Here is a 10,050-nt window from a genome sequence, read left to right as displayed (position 1 = left end):
ATCTTTAAATAATTAAACAATTCACAGCTCATGATTGTTCTTTTCACAATGAAGTTATCATACTTTATTTCATAATAACATGTTTTATTTCCGAATGGCTTTTTTCATTTCATAATGACACTTTTCCGAATGACTTATTTCCGAATGGCGTTTTTATTTCCGAACCCCATTTTTTCATAATGACTTTTAAAAATGGTAAGCCTTCCTGTCAATCAAAACCAGCGGGACTGGACCTGCCCACTGAATGGGTAATCTTTTGCGATCGATTACTTGTTGGTCTTGTTCTGAGCAGCGCCTTCGCCTTGTGGAATGCGTGGAATCCCTTTTATACGGTCTATGGTGGAATCTGTGGGCTGGTAAGTTTGCTAACGCTCGTTCTAGTGCAATAATGTTAAATATTCTGATAGGAGGGGCAAGGTAATACATCTACTGACTGACTGTATGATGCAGATGTTTTCTGTACATGACAAGAAAACAATTGTTCAGGGTTGTTTTGGGCAGCAGGATATTCCGTTTTGTACTGTGAATAAAAACACCAAAAAAAAAAAAAAAAAGTTGAGCAGAAGTAATCACGCTTTCAATTCTAGTCGCTAGGTAAAACTACCTTTCCAGCTTTGTCAGTGCACCATGAAGACTATGTGCTTCCCGTGAACTGCGAGTGGGGTGGCTAGCGGCATTAGCTCCGCTAGCTTGGTAGCAAGCAATGGGCTCTCAATCGGCGGTGTTCTTAACTTGCTAACGTAAGACGAATAATGAATAAAAAGTTAAGGAAACGTTTGAGTACTAGATCGAAACCACGACACTGCCATGTGCTAAGTAGCTAGTTGAAACCAGAGACTGTAAAAAATAACTTTGTAGCTTCGGTTGTGCGGAGACAGCCCAGCTAGCCATGAACCGTGAGGTGGCGTTAGCCCTGCTAGCTGGCTAGCTAGCGACCAAACAATAGGTTCTTAATCAGCGATGTTCCTTACTAGCGTTACCTACTTAACCTGCTAGTGATAATAGTTATGAAAAACATGCAAACAAACGTTTGAGTGCTGGATCTAAATAAAGGAACTTTAATTTCCTAGTCACTAGTTAAAACTAGCTTCTGTTTGTGTTCTGGGAGACAGCCGTGATGACACTTCAACCCTGAACTGCAAGTGCGAATTTAGCCCCGCTAGCTGCCTAGCAAGCAATCTGTTCTTAATCTCAGTGTGTTATCTCAGGAGTGTTAGAACCATAGACTTATGTATTTCTATGGTTAGAACTGGTTGGAATTACGTAGCGTTAGCCTTTATGAAGCATAACCTGTGCGTTTTGCGACTTCATTCCGATGATGGATTTGCACTCATTCAATACATTTTTGGATGCATTGTTTATTAATGTGCCCCCTTTGTTGGGAATGTATTTGCGTAAAGCGACTAGTACATCAATAGCTATTGCACTAGGATTTACTATCTTTAATTTTAACATGCAGATCGATATTTGCAGTGCTGCTGCTTTTGCCTGAATACGTGAGCAACCAATGATCGTGAGTGATCTCTCGCTGCTGGTGTTGAATGACAGGAGGTCTTGAATGACAAGTCTCATTATGAAATGAAAAAGCGAGTTCTGAAATAAAAACGCAATTCAGAAATAAGTCATTGGGGAAAAATGTAATTATGAAATGAACAAATCCATTTGGAAATACATGTTGTTATGAAATTAAATATAATCACGTTATTGTGAAAAGGACAATCATGGGGTGACAATTATTTAATTATTTTGAAATAAAAGGAAGTATTTATTTAATTATTGACCAATTGAATTATTTATTCATATAATTCCATATTTATTTAATTACTTATTTTATTTTGGCACGTTTAATCCTCCGTAGAAAAGCACTAATTATGTGAGAACCTATCAGCTCTGAAAGTTGAGCATTTTGTCTATTTAGAGGACAGTATTTTGATGAGAACGCATCGTGACTGCTGTAAAACATGGAACTGTGCGTATGGCTGTTGAATGCTCTGACTACAGAAAAGAGAGGAAATACAGTAAAAGGCCACTAACTTTAAAAAGACAAATAAACTGGCAGGTAGCTTATCAAGAAGTCTAAATTTGCCATCCTCCTCCCCATGCTAAGACATGTATGGGCATTTAGGCTACTGTCCGTTCGAGGCAGCGCATGAGTTGTTTAACATTGCCAATGTTGGCTACCCTTGCCCATAATCCAAATTCAACCCTTAGCCCCTAGTCATTCCCCTGGAGTGCCCTCAGTATTATAGCTTGCTGACATCACATCGAGGGCCACCCACAAAGATTGTACAAAGAACTGGGATATTTAAAATATTTTTAAATTGCTCTTGTATTTTCAAAAGGCTGCAAATACTATTTGAAAAATTATTTGGTTTCACAGGAAAATGTTTATGTAATGGAATGCTTTTCATTAAAATAATTTAAATAAATAAATTACAAAGTATTTCATGTGAAAATGTATTTGAAAATACTTAAAATATGTATTTACGTACATTTTCAAATGCCAATACGTATTTGTATTTTACCCAGGTCTGCCCGATATCATTGAAACACTATGTCCAGGGAAAGCAGCAGAGCATGTTATATGTTATTCTATCACCAAGCAATTGGCATTTCATTGAATGAAATTCGCCTAGGTACTATATGGTTATACCCCAGCAACATTTTCTATGACGCTTACCTGTATGAACATTATGTGTTAATACACTCAAATTCTCCTTGCCAAAGTACATAATACCCAGCCATATTTTCATATTTATTTATTTCAAGTTGCATAGTTGATGTTATAAGAATGTTGAAGTGATGCATTTTAAATTAATTGTTCCCTCACCATTTAGGCTAGTTAATCTCATGTACAAGTGTTGAATTGGATATAGTAATAATATTTAAAAGTAATGGGATTATTTCATTTTTATTTCTCTATTTTAAACTTCGCTTTGTTTTCATTGTTAAAAATATAGAAAAAATGGAAAAAAGGCAGACACTATTTACATGTAATTAATGTTAATGTTGTTCCAACAGAAAATAGTTTTACAATGTCTATGTTTAAAATGTAACTTGTTTTAATATTTCTCAAGCTGTAAATAAATTGTTTATATTTTAGGAAAACTGTAGCTCGATTTTTCCCGAATTCCATTGTGTTGAACGTAATAGCGGTTTTGTCGTTGGGACTTTTATTTTGAAATTTTCAGACCCTTGCGAAAATCCTTACTGTTGCTAGCTTCACACTACAGACATCAAGAAACGCACAAGGTGAAAGAGATGTAAGTAAAATAATCAAACTATCATACCGAAATCAACAATCTGAGCCTATCCTAGTATGCTCTGATTTCTGATTGATGATCAGCATGATTTCAGCGCCGGCAGTTTGTTTTATTTTCCTAGCTAGAAACACCAGTAGCACATTGGCCCCTGACTTGGGCCTGCTGTATAAAAACTGACTAGGCGATGGCGTGTTGATTTTGCTTTCACAGAAACAAATACTCACTCCTGCATTTGTGTAGTTTTACTCTGTTGCATTTTGTTAGACGACATGAAACACATTCAAGGTTCAAGGCGAATCGGCTGAGTTGCTCTTCTGGCGTTCTACTCCGTTCAATCTGCTGTATAACGAGCAGAAATTTTAGAAGTTTTTTTTTTAATAGTGGGTAAAGACTTTTAGTTTTTCCGCTCTTCATATGGCGTTTATAACAATTAACGTGAATGGTATTCAAACACGAAAAATGTTGGTTCAGTGCAATGTAACGTATTGCTTTGATTTTATCATTTGATTATTGCACACCAGTTGTGTATTTAGAAGCCAAGACACATTTCTTTGAAATGTGGTCCCATCCCCTTGTACCTCTTGAATAAAGGAAAAGTAGCACGCGCATTTGCTAGCTTGTCTGCTTTAGCTGTAGTTGTAACAGTAGTGCACTGTTATAGCTGATTATGAAAACTACGTGAGTTGAAGCAAGCAGTAGATCATGCTTATGACTACTACAAAGATAGGCAGTAGAAGTGGCTCGCGTCGGGTAGAAGTTGTGGTTTGTAATCAGGGCATTTAAGACAAAGAGATAATAGCTTGATTTCAAGCCATCTAGTAATTATTTTCCAGTTTATAACCAGTTTGGAATTCTGAAGCACGCATGCAGTTTCACCAATTGGATATATTTGAGGCTTAAAAACGTATAAATAGTATAGTTTAGCAGAACACTAATAACGTAATGGGGAAAGGCAAGGTTATGCTAATCCAATATGATAAGTCTGTCTTAGAATTGAAGGAGTTTGGTTGTCAAAATCTAATGTGTGATATCAAAAAGAACAGAGACAGTTGTTTGCCCTGACTTTGGCTGTTAACATAGGTGGAATCATTAATCCCTCAAGAACATGGGATACCTGGCACAGTTAGGTTGTTAATGGGAGTGACTTATCTATTACCTAATTTTCAGGTTTTTATTTCTACTGTAATTTTGAATACATCTAAATACTTTATTTCATTTTGACATTATACAGTACTATTTGAGTAGGGGAAAAATGCCGTTTAAAATATATTTTTAATTTCACTTTAAGTGAGGAATAATCAGTGGGGCAGTAACTTTCTGAAGGCACTGTATACACACACACACACACACACACACACACACACACACACACAGATGTATATACCATGCCTACAGGTTATCAGTACCCTTGATAAGCATGAGCAAGAAAGGCTGTATAAAATATACAGGTAGGCTGGTCCAGAATTATTTTCAAGGTCCACAATGAGTCCGGTCCAGCATTATTGCCAGGCTTGATAACAAAAAGACAAGAAAACAAATAATGGCATTATTAGATTTAGAGTAATTTTACCTCATGTGGAAAGTAATGTACTTTATGATTCAGTGCAATCAACCTAAATAACGTTATTGATAATAGTTTTCCAATTATTCGCATCCATGTATTATTTGGTGTAGCGTCACCTGGCATGGATAATGGCACATTTTCTTTAAATGATTGATAAGGTTAGGCATTCAGCTCATTCCAGGGGAAAATGGACCATTGTCTTGTTGTGCGATGAAGCACCGCTTAGTGAGTTTGGAGGCATTTGGTTGATCTTGAGCAAATGAGATGCATCTGTACACTTTAGAATGTATTCTGCTGTCGTTATCAGCAGTTACATCAGCAAAGAAGACAAATAAGCCAGCACCCGTGGCAGTCATACATGCCAAAACCATAACACCCCCACCACATTGTTTCACAGATGAGGAGGGGGTCTTTGGATTTTTGGGAATTTCTTGGTTTCTTTTGTCCACAAGACCTTTTTTCAGAACTCTGCAGGTTCATTTATGCACTTTTTAACACTGTAACCTGGCCATCATGTTTTTGCGGCTCACTAGTGGTTTGCATCTTGCAGTGTAGCCTCGGTAGTTCTGTTATAGAAGTAGTCACTGTCACACCCACGCTACCTCCTGAAGAATGTTTCTGATCTGTCGGACAGGTTTTTGGTGATTTTTCTTCATTATGGGGCAAATTTTTCAGTCATCAGCTTTAGAAGTCCTTGGCCTACCAGGCCCTTTGCAATTACCAAGCTCACCAGTGCTCTCTTTTGTTCTTTATGATGTTCCAAACAGTTGATTTTTGTAAGCCTATGGTTTGGCTATGTATCTGGCTCTTGTTTTTCTTATTTCTCAGCCTCATAATGGCTTCCTTGACTTTCAAAAGCCTAGAATCAAGACTAGATACTGAAAACACTCTTAGGCCTGCACTAAGGAGGCAGTCGAACACATCTGACTAATTGGAAACACCTTTAATAAAAGCGGAGATTCTGCACTTTAACCACATGTGAATTGTTTCATTATTTGTGGAGTACAGAGCCAAATCAAGGGCGGAGGGCTCTGTCCCAAACATTATTGAGCTCACTGTGTATAATGTATATATATGTGTATCATAAAACTACATTTTAGACATTCCAGGATTTTTTTTGTATGAAAATGGCAAACATATTGCTTTGATACTGGTTTGCAATGTCAAAATTTCCCTGGAATGTGCTGTAAAGTATATCCGCCAATGACATTTCAAGGCAGGTTTTACAGCAGTGATACATGTTTACATGCTGATGCATTAGGATCTGTTTGAGTTCATTTCCCTGTTTACCTCCAGGAGCTTCTCTTCTGCACATCTTTGTACAGTGGTATGATTCAAACAAGAATCTGAAACAGGAGGCTGAGAAAACACCACCTGAGCTTACTGAGGAGCACAGGATCAGGAAGAAAGAGGAACGCGGTTGACTACATTCTGTCCACATGGCAGACCCAGAGCCAGAGTGTGCTGCACCGGGACTTGATACACTCGAGCTGGAGTGTGTTACAGCACACATCGGGGTCAGTGATGGACTGCGTACAGATACATTGATAAAAATGGAAACTGATCTGGACTCCATCGACACTGGGGATCACATTAAGACAGAGAGCCTAAATGACACAGAAGAGGGGTATGTAACCCATCTGCATCTTGACCAAATCAAAACAGAGACTGATGGAGGCTACATTCAGGAAGGACAAGACAGTGAGTCGAAGACTCTTAATATTGTGGAAATTAATTCTGATCAAATGAAAAGTGAATCCACTGAAAGTTTAGTGAATGGTATCTATACAATGATGAATGGAGCTGGTGTTCACCACAAATGCCAGGCTGAACTACGGAAACGTACGGGAGAGCTTAATCCATGCCATTTAAATGAAGCCATTCATGATAAAGTCAATCATAAAAAATCATATGAATGTATTCAGTGTGGAAAGGTTTTTAATTATAAGTCACACTTAAATGACCACCAGAGAATTCACACAGGTGAAAAGCCCTACAAATGTATTACTTGTAGGAAGTGTTTTAATCACCCATCCAGTTTACGTAGACACCAGAGCAGTCATTTGAGTGAGAAACCCTACAATGATACCCAGGATGTGACATGCTTTAATAAGCAACTTAAACTGAGACTGCACAAGGGAATGTATACCGGTGAAAAGCCATTCAAATGTTCTCTGTGTGGAAAGTGTTTTTACAGACTGTCTACTTTAAACAAACACCACAGAATTCATACAGGTGAAATGCCCCACAAATGTCCACATTGTAGGAAGCGCTTTAATCATACATCCAGTTTAAGTAGACACCTGAGAATCCATATAGAACATCTCTACAAATGTTCTCAGTGTGAGCTGGTTTTTAATAAAGAATCTCTTCTACAAAGACACCAGCGATTTCATGCAGGTGAAAAGCCATACAAATGTTTTCATTGTGGTAAGTGTTTTAACCACACATCCAGTTTATGTAGGCATCAGAAAATTCATACAGGAGAAAAATCATCCAGTGGTTCTCAGGATGTGATGCGCTTTGGTATGCCATCTGCTTTGTTACGACACAAGGAACTTCACACAGTTGAGAAGTCCTACAGATGCAATGATTGTGGGAAAGGTTTTTCCAGACAATCATCTTTATACATACACCAGAGAATTCATACTGGTGAAAAGCCCTACCCATGCATTCAATGTGGGAAGTGTTTTAATCAAAAATCCGACTTAAGTAGACACCAGAGAATTCATATACGTGAAAGATCACACAATGGTACTCATAATGGTACATGCCCCAGTAAGTCATCTACTTTGATACAACACAATGGAATTCATACCGGTGAAAAGTCCTACAAATGTAGTCAGTGTGAAAAGTGTTTTTATAGACCATCTAATTTGCGTATTCACCAGAGAATTCATACAGGCGAAAAGCCCTATAAATGCACTCTATGTGGGAAGAGCTTCAATCACACATCCAGTTTAAGTAGACATCGGAGAGATCATACAATTGAAAAGCCTTTCAAATGTATTGGCTGTGAGAAGTGTTTCAGTCATTTATCTAGTTTGAATCAACACCTGAGATTTCACTGAAAGCCCTAAAAATGTGTTGTGTGTGAGTAGTGTTTTATTCAGGAAATTGTATGAACAAAACCTCTAATAATTCCTACGAGTGCAGGTGTCAATTCCCTTGGGTATATGTCCCTCCGGGAAATGTTTTATAGTTATCAAGTTTAATATAGCACAAAATGGGCTGTGTCACTGCACCGGGGACTAATGATTTAAGTGGATGCCCTAACTGAACAACAAATAAAATATGGAATAAAATATTCTGATACTGAAAGAAACATGATCAAAAGCTTTGTTTACTTGGGTTCTGAAATTCCTTCTACAATACAGCCTTGTCCATTTCTTTTGATGGGCATTTGTTATTGTGTATCAAAGTACTGAAATACATTTTGTGATGGTAGGTTTATTGATTTTTATATCACATTTATGTGCCCTATTTACAAGAAATTGGCATGATTTTTTTTTTACATTTTAGAGTAACATATTGTGATATTCGCTTTCCAGAATGTGAAGTGGCATTTTAATCCCATTTCCAACATTTTCAGTATGGAAAAATATAAGTACAAATATAAGATTATGTGGTTATTTTCTTCTGTTTTTGAAAAATGTTTTGTTTAATAATTGTAGTCTGTCTGACGTGTCCCAGGAACTGTCGAAAAAACTGCTATTGATGCAATTAAATAGCAAATATGAAATGTTTATAGTGTGCTTGTCAAATAAGCCCTTACTTCTATTGAGAAGGATTACTGCTTTGAAATTAATCTAAAATAAATGAATAAAACTTGTGAGCTGTGGAAATGTATGGACTTTGAAATGCCATTGAAAAATGTGCTTGACCTCAAATGTCACAGAATGATTGTACACTTTTAATGAATTGAATCATCTAGATATGACATTATTAGCATGTAATAAACAGGTTTGGTATTAGTTGATCATTTTTAGTCTGTGCGCGAGAGCTAATTTCATGTGTTACAATATTATTACTAACATACTTTAATTTCAGCTGTGTTCTGTCCCTGAACAATCTTGAAAAACAAATTCAGGAAAGGTTCACACTGATGCATTTTATTTGTAGCTACACCAAAAAAATTGTTCAGCACAGACACCAGTGATGGCTGGTGAGAATTGTCATAGGTGGGGCTGCTCACTTAGAACAGTATGGTAGAGACAGGAACAGGGGTGAAAATCTCCTTGCTGTGAGAATTTTGAACTGTTTTTAAATTGTTTTTAATGGCTTCTGAAGAGGGAATGTTTTAAGACAGATTATAATTGTTTTTTATTTTAATAAAGTAGCTCTTAAGCCAATTTGAAAGCAGACTGAGACTCATCTGTGACAAATAATCATAATTGTTTTTGGGTATTTAAGTGCCCCACATATTCCTTTCAAAATAGTCACTAATTATTTTTTTGCTTTGAGCAAATATGAAAATTTAAATATGCCTGCTACTGTAGCCAATACAGGTCTGCCCTACAAATGTCTTTAAGCAAAAATCAATATACATAATATAAAAGTAAAATAAAAAAGTACCTGTAATGCAATGTTAAAGAGCACTAACATTGATGATGCACAAAAAGTTGATATTTTCAGATAAATATTGACTGATATAAAAATGCTTCTAATGCAGTGCTTGTCTGCCACCCTGTGGCAAAAAAATTATATATTTTACTGTAACTTTACAACTTTGAAATGACTTTGTAGGATTTACCAATTTGTCCATGCACACACTACATTTCTATTAAGCCAGGCTAAAACTATGCAGAAATTTGGAGATCGATGACCAAATGCCATAATTGGGATATATGACAAAAGCAAAGTTTGAGAGTGTATTACATTAGATTTACCTATAATTAGTCCACAATCTGAATTATCTGAATTTGCTATGACAAAGGCTAAAACTGTATGCATACTAAATAATAGTGTGCTTGTGTCGAAGATGCTTGATTGCTTGTGTCTGCCACACACCTCCTGTTTGTGGTGGAGACTGGAGAGTGGAAGGACCAGGGGACCCTTAGGGTATATAATATCTGCTGAAAAACACATTTTCAATGTACAAAAATGCCAAGTTACTCACCCATACAAAGCACTGTCTATAAGTCATTAATTCAAACTGGCAAAATATAGGCCTGCCATTAAAAGTTTTGATATCAGAATTATGCTAAGTTACTTTTATTGTTT

General features: G+C 36.7%; 1 protein-coding gene across 2 annotated transcripts; it reads left to right on the top strand.

Moving 5' to 3' along the window:
* The first annotated feature begins 236 nt into the window (after nucleotides 1–236).
* LOC118225692 (zinc finger protein OZF-like) lies at nucleotides 237–9,179 on the top strand. 2 transcript variants are annotated; one of them, XM_035414521.1, is made up of 3 exons: nucleotides 237–356; nucleotides 3,192–3,263; nucleotides 6,124–9,179. In XM_035414521.1, exon 3 carries the CDS (start codon nucleotides 6,267–6,269, stop codon nucleotides 7,896–7,898), a length of 1,632 nt encoding a protein of 543 aa, XP_035270412.1. In that variant the 5' UTR covers nucleotides 237–356; nucleotides 3,192–3,263; nucleotides 6,124–6,266; the 3' UTR covers nucleotides 7,899–9,179. The 2 variants fall into 2 exon arrangements, with proteins under 2 accessions (XP_035270412.1, XP_035270413.1); XM_035414522.1 differs by lacking the exon at nucleotides 3,192–3,263.
* Nucleotides 9,180–10,050: the final 871 nt, after the last annotated feature.

The sequence above is a fragment of the Anguilla anguilla genome, chromosome 4, assembly GCF_013347855.1.
Source record: "Anguilla anguilla isolate fAngAng1 chromosome 4, fAngAng1.pri, whole genome shotgun sequence".
Lineage (NCBI taxonomy): Eukaryota > Metazoa > Chordata > Actinopteri > Anguilliformes > Anguillidae > Anguilla > Anguilla anguilla.
The sequence above is the reverse complement of the archived record's forward strand: the minus strand, read 5'-3'. Positions and strand labels throughout refer to the sequence as shown.

What these genes read in the sequence shown, in the direction of transcription:
- LOC118225692 (XM_035414522.1), top strand. Translation starts at nt 6,267, where the DNA reads ATGGCAGACCCAGAGCCAGAGTGTGCTGCACCGGGACTTGATACACTC.